This window comes from Esox lucius, chromosome 20 (assembly GCF_011004845.1).
Source record: "Esox lucius isolate fEsoLuc1 chromosome 20, fEsoLuc1.pri, whole genome shotgun sequence".
NCBI classification, from domain to species: domain Eukaryota; kingdom Metazoa; phylum Chordata; class Actinopteri; order Esociformes; family Esocidae; genus Esox; species Esox lucius.
The window spans coordinates 36,085,057-36,104,858 of NC_047588.1; the positions used below are offsets into that span (position 1 = coordinate 36,085,057).

At 39.6% G+C, this 19,802-nt stretch overlaps 2 protein-coding genes across 7 annotated transcripts in view; both read right to left on the reverse strand.

Moving 5' to 3' along the window:
• The window catches only part of calcrla (calcitonin receptor-like a), a 41,180-nt gene extending 27,779 nt beyond the window's left edge, over positions 1-13,401 (reverse strand). The window contains exon 1 of one of the 2 annotated variants that reach the window (XM_020041543.2): positions 13,052-13,401. The gene's annotated coding sequence lies outside the window, so the exon portion shown is untranslated. The remainder of the gene's footprint in view (positions 1-13,051) is intronic. The other variant, XM_010889926.3, reaches the window with a different exon arrangement.
• A 1,057-nt stretch (positions 13,402-14,458) lies between these two features.
• The window catches only part of tfpia (tissue factor pathway inhibitor a), a 48,683-nt gene continuing 43,339 nt past the window's right edge, over positions 14,459-19,802 (reverse strand). The window contains exons 3-7 of one of the 5 annotated variants that reach the window (XM_010889922.4): positions 19,210-19,386; positions 17,875-17,994; positions 16,821-16,880; positions 15,344-15,541; positions 14,459-14,971 (exon numbers count right to left, since the gene is read on the reverse strand). In XM_010889922.4, the coding sequence (XP_010888224.2) occupies positions 14,901-14,971; positions 15,344-15,541; positions 16,821-16,880; positions 17,875-17,994; positions 19,210-19,386 (626 nt within the window). In that variant the 3' untranslated portion in view covers positions 14,459-14,900. Of the gene's footprint in view, positions 14,972-15,343; positions 15,542-16,472; positions 16,637-16,820; positions 16,881-17,874; positions 17,995-19,209; positions 19,387-19,802 lie in introns of those variants that run through there. The other 4 variants (XM_020041483.3, XM_010889923.3, XM_020041482.3 and 1 more) reach the window with 4 other exon arrangements.

The window sequence follows — 19,802 nt, forward strand, 5'->3', positions numbered from 1 at the left end:
TTGCTTTGGTAGACTGTCACGTAATTCTTTCCCGGTAGTCCTGTGGTAAGTAATTCCAAGCTTCTTGCAGGATTTGCCATAACTCCTCGTTTGACTTCAGCTTTAATTATGTTGAGGTCGGGACTATGAGGTAGCCTAATACTGTGAGTGCTACATCTGAAGATTTCCACTCCCAAGTAGGTACAACTCGTTCTGCGGATTGTTTGTACTCTGGTGCCAGATGACTCTGCCAGATGCTGACCAAGCATTTTAGTGGATTTCTTTCTGTCCTTCCAGGAAATGACTTTTGCGTACTGTTCATCAGAAGCAGGCAGCTTTTTTTGGGTCTTAATCTGCGTTTTCTGTCTTCAACTTGCCCAGTGTCTTAAAATGTCTTCATGACATTTTACCTAGCCATCTCAAAAGAAAGCAATTGCCTTTTGGAAAACACAAGAGACTTTTATTACTTTTCATTGTATTCATGTATGTATTCATTCTAATTTTATATAGTGTTATAAAGTTATTGATTTTTATAATTTGTTCTTAAGAACATTAGTGAAGACCCATTTGACTGTAATCTTAGGTAATTGTTGCATAACAAAAATGTGGAATACGTTCATTCAGTCTTTTAACTCCATGTCAAATTGCAAAATGATCTATACCATCTTTATCATGAAATATTTCCAAATATTCACTAGAAATTCACAAATCGCAATTTCAGGGAAAATGAATTGCCAAGACTTTGCAGAAATTAACACAGCAAAGAAGATGCTTGTGTTAGGAGGAGAGAAGACGCTTAAAAGTGAAATACCTTAGGCCCACATCCCTCCAGTCCCAAATGACAAACCCAGATGCCAAGCCGGTCTTTTCCCACCCTGGCTACAGAGGGTTTGAAAACCCACCCAAAGCTTGGCATGCACACACTCAAGAATCTACCCACCATTGTGTTACCCACTAAGGGCTAAGATAAGGCTAGCAAAACCAGTCCCCTCAGGAGGAAGTCTCAAGGAGTCAACACTGGTGCTGAATAGCTATTAAACACGCAATGGTATAGCAGGCTATTAGTCACACAGCATTGCAAAAACACATGCTAAACTACTAATGGCCTGGACTAATATGCTAATGATGTTTGCTATTTTGAAGAGGAATCACATCCATTTTCCTTTTTTTCCATTAACTAAAATTCAAAATCACAAGTGACCTTCTATGGTTGAAACTAGAGATCTGGACATTTTGATGAGATTAAAGTACAACGTCAGCCAGTGTTTCAAATATCGTGCAATGTATCTTGCTGAATCAGGACCCTACAAACAACAGCAACCATCAGGACAGCAAGGGTCTACTGGCCATCTTTTCTAAAGAAGCCAGTAGCCTACATTCTATGTTTTATTGTGTGTTGCCTTGAGGATCTGTGTGTAATTCACAGCGGATGTGTAGCTGTAAATGTATATACTGTATGGATGTGTATTGTATACACAGGCCCTGAGATCCTTAGATTTAGCAATTTTGCTTAAATTAAAAGAAAAATACAGATTAGTGGATTCCTGATAAAATAAAGGTAAAAAGACAAATACAGATCAATGTTTAACTAAGGTGACAATCACTATGGAATCCATTCAGCCCAATGTATCCACTTGTGTTCATGCAGTTTTACCATATCGTTTACAATGAGTCTGCTATTAAATGCAAAGTAATAGGAAAAAGCCTGACATTTTGCATTCAATCCCAAAGATAAAATTGACCTTGACCTTGTCTTAAAACAGTAAACTAATTTTAGATATCTTCAGTGCCAACCTAAACATAAAGCATTGCCTTAAAACCTTCAATTACTCAAGCAATACAATAATTAGCATTTTTAATTAATAACAACTCATAAAAATTATGCTCAGTTACACTTAGCCTTTTATCGGCAATGCTATGTGCTGCTTTCAATGTCATGTCTCCTTTAAACAAGGCAATGTGTAATCACCCAGTTTGTTTACCAGGCGAATATGAAAAGGGAACTCTCCTAAGGGAGGAACACATACACAAACAGACACACACAGACAGACACAGACAGACACACACACACTGGGACACACACAGGATGGCAGTAGGAAAGAATTTGTTTTAACCCCTCCGTGCTATGTTGCACGGAGGGGTAAAAGTACAGGAGTAAAAATACCTGCTTATAAATACAACAAGGACGAGCAACACTGCACAAGCCAACTGAACATTTAATAATTTACATGCATATCAGGTGGAAATCTTTAACATAGCTTTGCGTTACAGTATACAGTAGACAAGTGGAACAATCCTTTTCTGATATGCAGTAGCCTCGTTCTTTTTAAAGTTAAAGAAACCTGAGACAGAGTCCTGTAGAAAACCAGCTCATATTCCCACATCCTTTCCAGTGGGCCGTACCACATTTCAACAGGTCACTTGATGCTCAAATGTTGTCAAGTGCCTTGGGTAAACACGCACATGCCGAGCAGTGTTGTGTCTAGTGATTACACTAAATGTCATCCGCCAGGGGTCCTCAGGCCAAACGTAGACCTTAATGATGTGATCACTATCTCTGTATTTAGTTTGTTTATTGGAACCATAAAAAAATGTCCGCCCATCCGTCCATTTCCCTCCCTAGGCACATCTTCTAAACAAAGATGAAGAAACCCACCTTCTTCACCAGATGCACTTCCTGAGGAACCCGGGACGAAAATGGGGGTCAGGAAGACGTTGCATATTTTGATCCTACGATTTGCTGATTTCAAACTGGTCTGGGTTATGTCAAAGGGTAATCTTAGGCTGGGATTCATTGAAACCCACCATAGATGTGGTTTACTTATGCTCTGTAGTTTTTCACTGCTATGTGTGATAGCCTGTTACGTGTTGTTACATGTCGTTTGTCAAGAAATACAGTATGCACCCTTTCATTTTTAAGCCAGTGTGTGGCTGCAAGCCAAATAGTGTAGCACTTCTCTTCTTATCTGAGTTAAATGTAGCTACGCTATAACAAATGCTGTGCATTTGTGCGTTTTGTGTGATGACAAACTTGCATTTCTGCATGACATTTCTATATGCAGTATATTTTTAAACTGCGCTTTACAGTAAAACTCCAGGAGAAATTGTTTAAAACTGATTGTTTTTGATCTTCTGGGTTTTGCAAACAAATTGCTGAAAGCTAATGTCACCCCCCTATATATCCTATTTTGGGTCTGATAAGTGAGAGCATACCTGTAAGGGAGGTTTGAACGGATTAGAATTAATAGAAGGTTATTATGCTGAAACCAAGATTACTGTGAGATCATTTCACTATGAGTAGAAATAGCTACAGCATAAAATATTGAATTATTTTGACTGAATTGAAAAGTGCCTAATCTTTCTACCAGATTAATCCCTGATCTCTTTGGAGGCTAGTTGGCATGTTAACTCCTCGGCCTGGATGTAGAAGGTTTGCAACACGCCTGGCGGTGACCAAAATAACCCTGAGCACTGGATCCATTTCAACTCTGTTTTAAGACATCTCACAGAGGCCAAATACACCCCCCCCCCCCCCCATGTGCGGGCCACAGCACAGACCCCATAGTAGACCAATGGGAGCGTTTCCCTCACATGTGAGAAACTCGCGTAGACCACTGCAGTACCAGTGTTGTTGCACGTCAACTGGAAAAGAATGTGATACGCAAAGTATATACATTCCGGTATGGAAATGAGATGCATACAGCAAACAGGCACTGTACAAAGCATTACAAAGGGTAAGCGCAGTGCAACATCGAGAACGCCAACAACTTGTGATGCACATATGCACATAGATGGTGAAGCCATGCAAACACTGATATCTGAGTGGGAGGAGAATGTCATCAGAGTGCATCAAAACAAGTATGCCCTACAATAAAGTATGTACTATGCAGACCACAGACAGCTCTCTAAATACATAGGAAGTATATAGGAGATACAAGAATAGGGTTCATAGGTGTTTTCACCTCTACTACTCTGCCCAGGGCAGGGCAGAGGTGGGCCACTGGATGGTGAGGACATGCATACTAATAGTCCTTCCACCTTAGTAACATCCACCTCAGAGCTACTTCTACCTCAGAGGAACTTCCACCTCAGAGCAACTTCCACCTCAGAGTAACTTCCACCTCAGAGTAACTTCCACCTCAGAGTAACTTCCACCTCAGAGTAACTTCCACCTCAGAGTAACTTCCACCACAGAGTAACTTCCACCACAGAGTAACTTCCACCACAGAGTAACTTCCACCACAGAGTAACTTCCACCACAGAGTAACTTCCACCTCTGTTACTCCCAAAACACACTGGATATTGCAGTTTTTGTCCCTCTATATTCAGCAGTCTACACCGTGTGTCTGTGTACCACAACTTAAAATGTTACTCTAATAGATACTGCAGTAAAGGTGGACACAGGCTGACGTACACTTGTGGATCTGATGGTTTGTGACCTTGAAAGCTCGAGATTCGTGGTGCATCGGTGTTCTATATGCCCTGGTATAAACACGGTCAGAGATAACTTGTACTGCAGCTTGAACACAGAAGAACCTGATATAGAAATGGAAGAGACTAAAATGAATAACTGTTTTGAACAGTGAACATAATTAGTAACACAGATATTGCCATGTGTTATTTATAGAGAAGTTGGATGATTTATGATATTGCTGCTAAAGATGTTCTATGAAAATGTTACAAGCCAATTTGCATGAGAATTTACATTTTCTCTTTTGCAATTCTGAGTAGTTCTCCAGCTATGTGTAAGCAGCTGGTTTGCTGCTGAAGAATAATTCATACTTCCACTAGAGTGTGCACATGGTAACCATGGTAATTTGTGCATTCATTCTGTAAATTGTTTTAATTTTGGAGGAGGTTTGTGTGTCGACGAGGGGATTTTTGTGAACGTCATTTATTTTCTAGTCCTTTTCTTTTTGATTAAGTTCACATAATTCAATTGGTCAGAGGTTTGTGCACCTTCCTTTGTTCCAGCGTACTACCGTTCTTCTCAGTCCTCCCCCTTAAACTCCAAGCGAAAGATGTGAAAGATGTGAAGCACTCCGGGTTTGGCTGTGCGACAGAAATAGTCCAATGAGCCATGCGACCACCAAGGTCCACCAAGAATACATTAAATAACTGGGTGGAATAAACTATTCTCCAAGCCACAGCTTCATATCACTTGTCAAACACACCTGAAATTGTATACTAGTCGTTGGGGAGAACTTCACCATTTTATTTTTATTCTTTTATTTTTATTATATGTCTTAGTTATGAGTACATGCTTTTATCCGAAGAAGACTTTTGTACTGTTGCATAATACACTCACCTAAAGGATTATTAGGAACACCATACTAATACTGTGTTTGATCCCCTTTCGCCTTCAGAACTGCCTTAATTCTACGTGGCATTGATTCAACAAGGTGCTGAAAGCATTCTTTAGAAATGTTGGTCCATATTGATAGGATAGCATCTTGCAGTTGATGGAGATTTGTGGGATGCACATCCAGGGCACGAAGCATTTAGGGGTGTGGTCCTGGTCAAGACAATCTCCTGAACTCCAAACTGAATGTCAGAATGGGAAAGAAAGGTAATTTAAGCAATTTTGAGCGTGGCATGGTTTTTGGTGCCAGACGGGCCGGTCTGAGTATTTCACAATCTGCTCAGTTACTGGGATTTTCACACACAACCATTTCTAGGGTTTACAGAGAATGGTGTGAAAAGGGAAAAACATCCAGTATGCAGCAGTCCTGTGGACGAAAAGGCCTTGTTGATGCTAGAGGTCAGAGGAGAAAGTTGCAATAACCATGATCACCATCCACACCGTCAAACATGGAGGTGGAAACATTATGCTCTGGGGGTGTTTTTCTGCTAAAGGGACAGGACAATTTTGCCTCATCAAAGGGACGATGGACGGGAACATGTACCGTTAAATCTTGGGTGAGAACCTCCTTCTCTCAGCCAGGGCATTAACAATGGGTCATGGATAGGTATTCCAGCATGACAATGACCCAAAACACACGGCCAAGGCAACAAAGGAGTGGCTCAAGAAGAAGCACATTAAGGTCTTGGAGTGGCCCAGCCAGTCTCCAGACAATAATCCCATAGAAAAGGGGAGGGAGCTGTAGGTTCCAGTTGCCAAACTTCAGCCTCTAAACCTTAATGACTTGGAGAAGATCTGCAAAGAGGAGTGGGACAAAATCCCTCCTGAGATGTGTGCAAACCTGGTGGCCAACTACAAGAAACGTCTAACGTCTGTGATTGCCAACAAGAGTTTTGCAACCAATTACTAAGTCATGTTTTGCAGAGGGGTCGAATACTTATTTCACTCATTAATATGCCAATCAATTAATAACATTTTTTTTATGTTTTTGTTGTTATTCTGTTACTCACTGTTCAAATAAACCTACTATTGAAATTATAGACTGATCATTTCACTTCAGTGGGCAAACGTACAAAATCAGCAGGAGATCAAATAAACCTCACTGTATTCCTTTTTTTGTCTTTTGTCATCGTTGACTAACTAGCGATGTGCAGCGGTCACTAGCACTGATCTCCTGATCTAGTGTTTTGCACTGCACATGAATTAAAACCGGTTGATATTTTTTTATATAAATTGTGCACCCATGCTCATATTATCAAGACGTTATCAAGACACACTGCTTAACCAAACAGGATATTTTTTTCTGCTACACACGATGAGGAGAACACATTCCCCACCCAACATGCAGGTCATAGTCACAGGGACAAGGAGGGGCTGGAGTGCGACGGGACAATGACAAGGCTGTGGATGATACAGTATTGTACAGTGAGGTGCCATCATTTGCACAAATATTTTTTGTGCAAGTGTGATTTCCAACTTTCACCAAATATCATTAGAGATCATTGGTTCAATTTGGATACAAATAAAACCAAATATATGGTTGTCACTTTGTTAACAAACATAAGTTTGGATCATTTTAACATGACCACACTGTACAATTCGACACTTTACTTATTGTATTTTCAAATCTGTTTTAAATCTTTATTTTGTATATGTTTTTACTGTTTATTGTTGTAATACCGGGCACCACTGTAAATTAGATCTTAGTCTCAGTTGGTTTTCCCTGTATAAATAAAAGAAAAGAAAAATTTCAGAACAATAAGAGATGGTGGGTGTTTAATTTGCTGAAATGAAATATTGTGACCGAGCAGGGACCCTCTCTCTCTCTCTCTCTCTCCCTGTGGTAAAAAATATTGAGTATTTCGTTTAGTAAGCATCAACACAGAACATCCCCATAAAAGGACACAAGTTGTTCCTACCATACCATATCACATCTTTCACAAAGCATCATCTCAGACCAACCTGGTTTCAGGGGACTAGGCAGACTATTTTACATAAATCTTTGACAGCCAAATTAATAAGATATATTACATTAGGTAAAGTAATGTTATAATAATTTTTTTTTAAGTGAAAGACCATGTTTCAAACCCAAGGCCTTCTGCTCCACACACAGGTTCTGTACCCACTGTTCCAAATAAGAACTTCCTGAGGCAGCAAGTAATGGTGTTACAATGGTGTTATCAATATGTTACATGTTTCTTTCTAACCCTAACCCAAATCTTAACCCTAACCTTAACCCCAGTGCTGTGATACCTAACCCTAACCCTAAACAAACATTAACCTAACCTTTTTCATTTTCTAACATTATCCCAAACCTAAACCTTACCTTTTCTTTTAAACCTAACCTTAACCTCAGTGCTGTGATATCTAACGTTAACTGTAACAATAAAATGCATTTATTACATATTGTCGCAACCTTGACAAAGGCCATTACTTGTCCCCCCACATCCATAATCCCTGTGTGGAGTAATGGGTAGGGCGCCCGCCTTCAGAGCCTTATGTGACCTGTTTGAAACAAGGCTTGGATGTTTTCTGCAAATTCATAATGTATGATACGTTTTCGTACCGTTTGTAACATATGATACATTTTTCTGGCGTTCGTCCCATATTGTACGTTTTATTAGCATTCATAACATATGTTACGTTTTAAGCAATTAGTAATGTATAATACGTTTTTGGTAGCGAACTGTAATGTAACCTACCGTAACATAACATATCATAAGAAATCGGGGGCCATGGATTTACGTAAAATAGTCTATGTAGTCCCCTGAGATCAGGTTGCAACCCAAGGACAGAAAACATATAAGCATAGCACCAGCAGTGCAAAGAGCCCGGCTGCTACAATAGCCCAGTCCAGTCAGCCGCAGTAGATATAATCAATGACACGGCTAACTGAAAGAAACCTCTGCATATATATTTGTACCATATTCGTGCAGCGGATGGTCTATGTAATGTCATTGGAACTGGACTTGTAATTAAATCTAGCGACTGAAAGGGAGGTTTGAGTGAATGATGCTATCAGCCACATTGTAGTTGTTGAGTGTAGCCTGACAGCCGGGGCCCAGGGAGAACGGAACACATCAGACATGATGCGTTCCAAGGTTGTTGTTTGGACAGGGGGGATTCAATAATGGCCCGATGCACTTGAATGCATATGAAGGGTAATAAAATATGGAGACAGGATATGAGATTGTGGTGTTATTAGCCTGCTCACAGGTTAATGACTAAACCACAGGGCTGGAGAGAGAGACAAAGAGAGAATGAGGCAGACGGAGGGAGGTAGAGGGTAGAGAAAGAGATACGGAGAGAACAAAAGCAGAGAGATGGAGAGTGTGCATGTGGTGGAGAGAGAAAGCTATATATACTGTGTATTCCGAAGAGCGGTCCCATGTCTTCTGGACCACCTGAGGCCTCCAGCATGATGAGAGCTTCCTCAGGCATTTGTGAGTGCATCCCCACTCCGAAACGCGGCAGATGATTTACTGGTAACGGATAAGCAGTGGGCAGAATCGTCTCTGCAGATCAGAAATATGTCTCTATCAGCTCCCTAGGGACAGAATGATCACCCCTTGCCAACATACCCGCCCAGAGGAGGATATGTCTGGGAGAGGGGAAGGATGTCTGAAACTGTGTGACAGCTGTCACTTCAAATGTTTTTTAGATATTTACAAAGTAAGGAGAGGCCCCAGTTTTGAGAATTTGTTTGGAATTGTCTCTATAGTTTGCAGGCTTAACTTTTGAACAGTATTATATTTTAAGGTAACTCTCAGTATAATACTATAATATAATATCATAATGTTTGTTTGTTACTCCTGCATTGTGGATGGTTTGCATTACATTTCTTGACCATGTGCAAGGGGTTCACATTCACATGTAGTGGAGGGCAATTAGGGCAGCTCTTCACGTTGACTCCTCTGGATGCTTCAGCCTGGGCATTCTTTGCACCGCGGCGACTGCCGAGCCTCTTGAGGCAATGTAACCAAGTCATGGAGGCACCTTTGTTACAGTGACATTTGATATTCCATTTCGAGTCTGGCCTGGAATACCTACAACACAGGATTGTTTGGGGGAGCGATCTGAAACAAATGCTTTACATTCAAAACAATGCTTACCAAAACACTTTTTTGTGGGTTGCTTCTTCTACATGAGCTCATATATTTACGTAAACACTTGGCCAATGAAGATGTTGAGTGCAAATCATGGCGGATTTATTAGACACTTCTGCCAGCTGGCTTCTAATGAGGTATTTAGTCCCAAGAACACTCTCCTGCTGTCCTCTATCCTTGAGGCCATTTGGTGAGACAGCAAAAAAAAATCTTAGCATATACTTTAAGGGATAGTTTGACATGAAATAGGTGAACACCCCTGGTGTCGCGTCAGAAAGTCTATGGTATCTAGTTCCACAACAAGCCATTCTTTACTTTTGCCCAGCCAGGAGTTAGCATCATTAGATTTGTCCAAATTCATGAACTGAAATTGTCATGCCTGATAAGCAAACGCTGCACTGCACGCAAAAACTGCATGGAAAACTTGCCTAACTTTTCTAACTCTTCGAAGTTTAGTAATCTGTCATGATAGCAGCGATTTCTGAAATTAACCACTACAATTTGCTGGCACTATTTTCCCTAACCACAGCATGTGTTGCTCAGTGAAGATGTCATGAGAAGAATGAAAACACTACAAGTGAGCCAGGTACCGCGGTAATAAGGCTATTTTCCTCCGTGGACTTTAGAATTTCAGAAACAATGTGAAGAGGTTTTTGGAGTGAACACACGTAGTCCAAGGCAAGTCGTAGGTAAGATCATGAATTGCCTCAAGGATGAACACCAACCTACACTGCTGAATTAGCTTCTCATCGACTTCAGCCAAATTAGTCTATTTATTCTACTACTGTATAGCAATGCGCATTTCATGCTATGTTGAGCAGTAATAATCAGATGCATACTGTATATAGACCTCAAACCATTAGGCTATATATTATTTTTGTCACTGATCAACTACTTTACACCTAGCAATGTATTTGACCACAACCATCGATTTGTGTATGCTACCAACTCATGGAGTTTAGCCATAGTAACTTCCTTTCTCAACCTGAAAATAAGAATTTAAATCGTCATTGCAGCAAACAGACAAATAGCTAAATCAGACTTCAGCGACTCAACTGTGGGTCCATTACAATACATGAATCATGATGAGATATATGTTTTTTTTCTAACATTGCCATGTACTGTAACAACACAGATTTGTGCAATTATTGTGCATTGCCAACAAGTACCATGATGCTGGAGTATCAGCTGAGGATTGTAAACATATTTCAAAGCAATATTTCACTTCATATCCTGTTTTTCTATGGCTGTAGGTTATTGTGTATGTTTAATAGGTAACCACTCATGAGAGTGCAATATGCTAAAGAGCAGGGGAGGAATCAACCTGGTCTCAGAAGGATTACTCAGACTATTTTATGGAAATTTTAGCCAGGGGATTTCGTAAGATATATTATGTTCAGTTAAATAACATTAAGAGTCAGAATGGAGAAAAAGAAACAGAAAACTGTGTTTCGAACTGACAAACTTCAGCATCCCAGACATATGCGCTACCCACTGCTCCAGCGAGGAAGCTGTAATCAGCAAAGGTGAGTGGTGGTATGTTTTAAATTATTTTCTTTGTAATCCTAACCCAAACCATAACCCTAACCTTAACCCCAGTGCTCTGATACCTAATCTTAACCCAAACCCTAACCTGAACCATAGAGTTGTGAGACCTAACATTAACCAAACCTTAACCTAACCTTTTTTGTTTCCTAAAAGTAGCCCAAACCTTAACCCTAACCTTAACCCCAGTTCTGTGATATCTAAACTTAACCCCAGTGCTGTGATGCCTAACGTTAACCTAACTTTAACGATAAAATGCTTTGATAACATATTCTAGGGGCAATGGGTAGGGTGACTGCTTTCTCATCCAAATGTCGCCGGTTGGAAGCACAGGTCAAACATTAAAAATGTGTCATTATTTACACATTTTCATAGCGTTCATAAATATCATATGTTTGTCAGGGGTTCGTATGTTATTTTATGTTTTAATAGCGCTCGTAACATTTAATATGTAATAGCGTTCATGAGATATGTTATGTTTTAATAATTTCGTCATGAATCGCACGTTTTGGTGGCGCATTGTAATGTAACCTAACGTAACATCACATATCATACGAAATCGGGTGCCATGGATTTTCGTAAAATAGTTTACGTAGTGTCATGAGACCACGTTGCAACAATACAGTGTCAGCAAAATACATCTGGAAGGGTTTTACGATGATGGGACTTTTGATGTTCAGTTGTACTTTGTACTAATGTCTAACCAATCATTCCCTTCACTGATAAATAGCTCGGCATTTGTCAGCATATCATGGCAAAATCTGCCAAAATGTGAGCATCATCATCTTTACAGTTTTCATTACGTTTTTCCCCATAGCTGCCCCACAACATTTCATAATGTCTAATGTGTGTCTTACATAACCATGCGGATGATTCAACAACTTCAACTAACACAGGTGAAAAAATATAGTGACCACAAGGCAATGCTGTCAGTTAATATCAGTTCAACTGGATGTGCCACACCATGCTTATTATTTGATGGCTATGTTTGGCGTTTTTATTAATATGGTTTTCGAGCGTATCAGCGTATCAGCGTTTTCGAGCTTTCGAGCGTATCAGTATCGGTGGAAAAACAATTTTTTCATGCATCGGAAAAAACATTATCAAATAGGTGGCTATCTTAAATTTCACCCAATGTTGACCAAAATAAGAAAAACTCTCCAGACAACTCGTTATGAAAGAGCAGTGCTGGTGACAGGCTCTCACTTGTATAACGTCAAGGCAATCGTTTTTGTTTTGGAATAACACGTTTCATGTAATGCACGCACGTGCATTACAAAAACGTTGTTGGTAGCCAAATACTAACCCTTTATGTGCAGGTGCCATTATAAAGTTCGAAGAGATTTCCAATAAGCAATCATGCAAGGTTGTAAAAAAACGCAATGAATGGAGCCCGAATAAACAAGTTCATTTTCCCAGAGTTCTAATTGTCTTGTAAAGATGTTATGCATGTTGCTGAGAAACCTTCCAGTCACCTTGCATTTGTTTTCTTTAACAATCCTTCCAGTTACTTTAAACATTTTAAACGTTTCTTGGAAAGGCTGTAATAGGTCAACAAATCCGTCAACACCATAACCTAAGCCACCGATTAAATATTCAGACTATTTGGAATTGCTTGTAGCCTACTGCTGTCTACAGCATCGTAAATGATCAAATTAGCGCTATTCGTACACACAGCTGCATACAGCGATATCCAACATAGCCTACACATTTTTCTGTAGAAGTATGTTAAATATTAATGCACATTACTAGCCAGTATGATATGCGCATTTGTTTATGCATCACTACAATAAAATACACTAGGCTATCTATATAAACAGTGCACAGAAATTAAACCGGTAGATTTGAAGCCAGTTCAGATGGTCTATACATTTATCCGACAATGCGGCTTGTTACAAAATAACTATTTCTGATTATCATGGTCTTCAATTGGATATTAATAAACTATTGATTTGGTATAAAAACAAATCAGCTTTGCATAGATTCAACTATGAAATAGTCACCATAAAACATAGGCTATGCAAATATGTTTATTATAGGCTACTCGAATGGTTCTTACCTGATTATAATAGTTTACAATCCAATGCCAGCGCGATTTAGAAAGTAACATTAGCCGACAAAACACTCCAGCGACAGACCAAATGCAACGTCCGCAGCGATGATTGTGAACCAAACCCAACGGTTTCCAACGCTCAATGAATAAAGTGTCGGGCTGGAACTGAAGTCAGGTTGTGGAAAGCTCTTACTATCGTTAGCTACTTCCTGTTACATCACGAATTAGCCAAAAACTCTTCGGGAGAACCCACCAGGCTTTAATATGAGGGGATTCGATTATCTGGCCCTGGCTACCCAAATGAAATCGCGTGAAATCGGTGATGGATATGTATCCTAGCCAATTCAGAAGCGTTCTTCCTCGCAAAAGCGTACCAGGTGATCTATTTAAAATGCACGTTTTGGTGTTTGCTACACAGCTGATTTCAAATAGGCAATGCATGATTCAAATGTTCAAGTCATCATTAAGCATTGCTCAGGCTATTTGAGTCAGCTGTGTCAAGCTAGAGCTAAAACTACAATGCTCAACCCTGGGAGGCCCTATATGACAGAGTTAGGGAAGCTCTGGCCTAGGTTGGTTTGGGATATGGGTTAATCCTAATGAATACAATTATGTGTTTGCAATTTACTTAGGTTTCCCATTTCGGATTATTTACCCCACTAATTGCTCTTCTGACCAATCACATCAGATGTACTCACAATCAATTCGACGTAGCCTTAGTTGAAAAAAAAAAACTATCATAGAAAATACAAGTTTTATGTTTATGGCCTTTGCATCATGTTCCCCAGTTAACAACGTAGCTGAGCAGCGCAGATTACCTACTGTCCAGCAGAGCGGCGCACCGCGACATAAAACCCTCAGAATAGACGCAGACTGCTTGTAGGTTCCTGTAACGGACTCAACTCAGATTGTATGGCCATGATATGGTTTTGCAACATTAGTTCATCTGGAAGTTTCATGGAAAATATTTCAGGTTTTTTCTTCATTTTCGTTCATTAGCATTAACCATTAGGACAATAATGGACAATGGATCAAATTAATTCAGCAACGTTCCCGACATTTCGTCTCTTCTTGGAAGGGCATGCTGTCAAGTTTCCAGAAGGCAGTCGGGCTTATATGCACAAGACAACTGAGTGTGCGTATTAAGGGTGCAACTGAATGGCATAGACTAAGACTATGCTGTCATTACTAACATACACACACAAAAAATGACAATGATAAGAACCAGAAAACGAATGATTAATTTGTCCATTTGCATTCCCCTTTATGGGTGAAGGCCAGGGGGCAAGGTCATTTTATATTATACTGACAATACAACACTGCCCTCCTGTGTCTGAGACCTGCACTACTCGGTGAAGTAAATTACAAAGAGGTCGTTTTTCAATATGAACAAAATCAGAATTGTTGTTCCACCTTAGTTAAACCAATGAAGTATTTATTTTTTCCCCAAGGAATGACATGATTCACATGAAGAGGTCATAACAAAGACAATGTAATAGATCATACAGATTATGTGCCTTATTGTAATGCATGTGCAGAGCAGTGGAGTGCTATGTTTTCCTTAATGTTCATCATTTATCAATAAAACAAACTTGTCTGGTGTCCACAAAAAGGATATAGCAATTATATACCAATATTTATAATGTGATTTTCTTCTCGTTTCTCTGATACCACAAAAAACTCTTTTAACATAGGTTCCCTAAATGTTTTTAAACGATACAAATAACACAGTAGACCAAACAATTTTATACAGTTATTGTAACACTACAAATTAATACCAAAGTCCAATAAGAATGACATAAATAAAGATGAAAAAGTAGTGTATGTATGAATGCTTCAACGATAAGGCCTTGCTTTAAACAGATCGAAATAAAATGTTTAAGTTCTTCTTCTTTATCCGGATGGTATTTCTTTTGTCAGTGTACCCTGAAAATGGAACAACACAAATGACAATCTGCCAATATGTAACACTTCTCTACGGCAATAGTCAGGAAATAGACCTTTCACTTGTGAAGTTAATGTTATTTAGTAAAAACACACCTAATTCAAACCAGCACATGCAGTCATTTTACAAGCAGTGTTTCCCAACCTTTTTTGGCAACTGTGTCCCCTACTGAAATAGCGTTGAGTATCCCTGAAATACCCCTTCATCTGGATTATACTAGTAAGGTTATGGGCTCATGTGTCTTCGGAACTACCACGCGTTGACAAGTACCCACAGGAGTCCCAGTACCATGGGTTGGGAACCACTGCTCTACAGGACTGGCATTTGGAGATAATAGATAACTAAGATCTTACCCGGCTTCATGCACATCTTTATGCAGTGTCTCTTGAGGACAAAATTGTTCTTGTTACCACCACAACCACTGTAGCGTAACCACTGGCATCTCTTCGTCTTGGGGTTGTACACGTACCTCCTCTCCATTCTTGCCTCCTCTCCTTCACAAGTCGTGCCCCTGTCAATGCGACTGAAACAGAGCTCCGGAGGAGTGAAGTCTGAAAGAAATATGCGCAAGCAGTTGTGAGCTAGAAATGATGTGCTGTCATGATGTACAACTGTGACTCAATGGAACCAAAGATAACTTTAATAAAGAAAGTGTGTCTTTAGTGTTACAAAAGTTGTCTTTGGTTCTATGAAGTCATTGTTAGCTAATAAGAAGGTTATTATATACACAGACAGTACCAGTCAAAAGTTTGAACTCTTCTGTATATGACAATATTCCCAGACTTTATTCTACCAACCAAACAGATTATTTAACACCTTCCCTCATGTGTCTTATCCACCCACACACTAATCGCCACGATGTGACGTTGTAACTCTGTAACGTTGTAATGCTATGACCTTGTAACAATTTGATGTTGTAACTCTGTAACGTTACAACTCTGTAACGCTATAATGTTTGCCGTTATCATTGTTATTGGTAGAGCAGTACTGCTCAGCTGTCTCTCTGCCGCATAAAACTCACTCCATTGAAACCAGTTCAACGGTGAAATGAAAGAACATAATTTAGTGTTGTATTACATTGTTAGCTTCTCTTTTGTAATACCAAGTGGTTGGCTCAGACTGGATATAATGGCCAAGTGTTAGTTCATATCATCAAATGTTGGAAACACTTCTGCATTTGGAAACATGCCTCGCAATGTTTTGATTCATTCAAATCAAATATGGCAAATACTTGACTCCAATAGAATGAAATGGTCTCTCCCACCAATGTGGTTGCCCCAAGTTGTAGCTTACATCCTGGGGAAAGTTAAAAACTCCAAAAATGACCACTTCATTAACTTATTTTACTTTGTAAATATAGAACAACAAAATCAAGTTGTTTTTGCCAATGCAAGAATTAAACTGTGGAAAAATCCACAAGATGTCAGAAAGCATTGACTAACAAGCTTGTATACAGAACATTCCTGTACTGGATTCACTGACCTGGGTGAAATTCTTTAACATGAATCATAACAACTGGTCTGTGACAGAGCGAGGGAGGACAGACTCTCTGTGCCCCTTTGTACTGTGTTGGCGACCTCCTTGGTGGTTAATGAACACCAACACAACCATATAGCAGCGACTCCCACTGAAAGGCCAGTGAATCACTGTCAGTTGTAAAGGATGAAAAGGGAGGAGGTACAGGTGACATGACCGTGCTCGTGAAAATTTTCAGTTTGTTAATCCACAGTTAAACGGTTCCTGAGGTGGTGGTGTGACTGTCCCCTCTTATCAAGCTACAGTGGTTCACGGCGCTCTCAGGAAATGACCTGATTTGGTTAATGTGCTCACTTGTTACTTGGAGTTGGGAATGGTTCTGTTGCATGTGTGAGTCACTCAAAGCAAGTTCACCTGAAAAACAGGACACTCAGAATTCACAGGCTTCTATCTACTCATCGCAAAATTGTTAGCAACCAACCCCTGTTTGGCCATTAGTATGTTTTAAAGTCAATTTCTGTCTAATTACCTAATATTTAACTCATTTCCTGTCTTCCTTTGAGGCGCTTACTTGATTACTCGGCTGACTTTTGTAGGATGACAGAAATTATTTAAACGTTCCCAAAATCCTTATCAAAATTACAAGGTTGACTTACCTGGCAGAGGTATATTGCGTAGTATCGTAATTAATATCATTGGGCATTTGTATAAAATAGCAGTAGGCTACAGATTCATCATAGACTAGCACATTCCTCTTTTGCTTGATGCACAATTTAAGAGGCTGCAGCACTACAGAAGCGGAATTACATAGACGTCATCGTGTTTTTATTCTGATGTGACTTGATCCACAAAATGAATTCAGAACATCCAATTTCATTTGAACCCTTCATGAATAACTAACACATTCACGGGACATTCAAAACAAAATAAAAAACTACAAGAGTTTGGGCTATCTCTGTAGAACTTTTCCCTCAGTCTTTTCCTCTTTCTTTTGAACATGTCTGACAGGACATCAACCCTCCAAACTTAGTGTCTGTGGTTCATGTTCCTCAGAGGCCCCATAGTCTCCTATTCCTGACCCTGTCAATCAGAAAGCCCGACAGGAGGGCTGACAGGCATACAGGGAAATAAAAGGCTGTCTGGGCAAACTGGGTAATATCCTAGCCCAGTGAACTTTAGCATGAAAGAGTAGGCGTACATTACATGCAACGGTTGTTATTGAAACCTTAGATGAATATATGGTTATTGGTTAGGGACATCCCTTTTGTGAGATCAGATGAAATATATTTTGTGATACTGCATAATACATTTTTTTTTTACATCTCTTTATTGAGGTGTCATTTTGTAATGCCTTAAGGATGACAAAAACATTAACCTCAACTACATTAATATGAACATGCTGTCTTACCAGTTGCTTTGAGGATCTGAACACTGATTTCGCTGGTGGGTTCTTTAATTTTGATCTCCAAATTAGGGGACTCATCCACTTTTGGGGCCACGTCCACTTTAAGGGCCAGAGTGCTGATTTCTGCCATAGAGCCAACAAATGTTATGGTTTATTTATATCAAAAGTTATAGCATGTAATAGAAATGTTTTAATTGTTTACAACAAAGATTTCTTAACACCTATTTCAGAAGAGAAGTCACTACATTCATGACAATCATTTTGAGCCGAAATAAGTTCTATGGTCTTTTTTGGTAAATTGGAAGAATGTAAAAAATTATTCAGCATTGTTTGTTATATTACTTCTGCTGGTTTTGGTCATAATCAAACACTTTGTCTTTCATTTTTTTAGACACATTTAGTCAGTTAATACATCTACTTTTCAATGTATTAACTTTTAGAAATTAAGTAATGGCTATCAAAATATAATAGCCACACAACTGAAAATACCCATCTCCACTATTAGGGTTATAAGATCTTTAAATCAACTACAGCTGTATTGAAACGGCCAGGAAGAGGACCCAAATGTATTTTGCCCCTATGCACAATGAAGACAATGGTTGGCAAGGTAAATCCAAAACTACAATACCACGCAATTTCCATGCCAACAAGCTATTTCAACGTCTCAAATTAAGACCTAATTATCCACCCCAGGAGTTTACTAAACTGCATTGGGGCTTTAAATGGAGCTGGGTTCTTTGGTCAGGTGACACTATAAGAGTTTTTAACAAAAACACCAAAGAGAAGGTTTGGCATAAAAAAAGACTCCACTCCACTGCAGTATGGCCATACATATGTCATGTGGTGGGGCTGTTTTGCTTCCAAAACCACAGGGACCAGGTTAGGATCCATGGCATTACTACCAGGAGGTTCTAGATTTTTTATATAGTAATAATATACAGTGGGGAGAACAAGTATTTTTTTACCTGGCGATTTTGCAGGTTTTCCTACTTACAAAGCATGTAGAGGTCTGTCAGTTTTATCATAGGTACACTTCAACTGTGAATGTCATGCAATAAAAGTATGTTTATTGCATGATATACTTATGTCATGCATTAAATTAATTACTTAAAAATCATACAATGTGATTTTCTGGATTTTTGTTTTAGATTCCGTCACTCACAGTGGAAGAGTACCTATGGAAAAAATTACAGACTTCTACATGCTTTGTAAGGAAAACCTGCAAAATCTACAGTTTATCAAATACTTGTTCTCCCCACTGTATATTATCTACCACTGTACCCCCTTAGGCCACAAATGCAGTGTTTTTAGAGGTATTTGTCAATAGCAACGCATCACCTGGGTTCTGGCATCGGGCCTGGCACTCTTTCATACTCCTGAAGTTGTTGGCATTGCCAAAGCAGCCTCCGTAGTAGAAGTGCTTGCACTCTTTGCTCCGGCTGTCAAAGAAATAGCGGCTCACCAGACCTCGGCACGGCCCAGGCGCCTCCTCGAGATGACATGGACTCTTGTCAGCTGGAGGGGAGGTGGGGGGGGTGGGTGACAGATAGAAGGAGAGAGGTGGAGAGAGTGACAGAAGGAGAGAGGGATGGTGAGATGAAGTTGCGACAGAGAGAGGAGAGGGAGAGAAATAACAACTTAGTCATAGAGGAGAACATTGCCAGTATGCTGAAATTAGGAGATAATGGTTAATAGCTAACAAGAGTCATTTGAAAAGATGCCAGCAGGAATTTGAAAATGTGCAGTACAGTGAATGGTCTACTGAGACATCATGTTCACTGAAATCTAATGCAAAACACGCCAAGGATTCTTGTACCACACGCTGAATCTCACAGATATTTTTAAATAACAAAACGTAAGAGTTCTGCAGGCGCTATCCGAAAAGATGGGAGAGAGAGCAGGTTTGAGAAGAGAGAGGGAGAGAGAGAAGA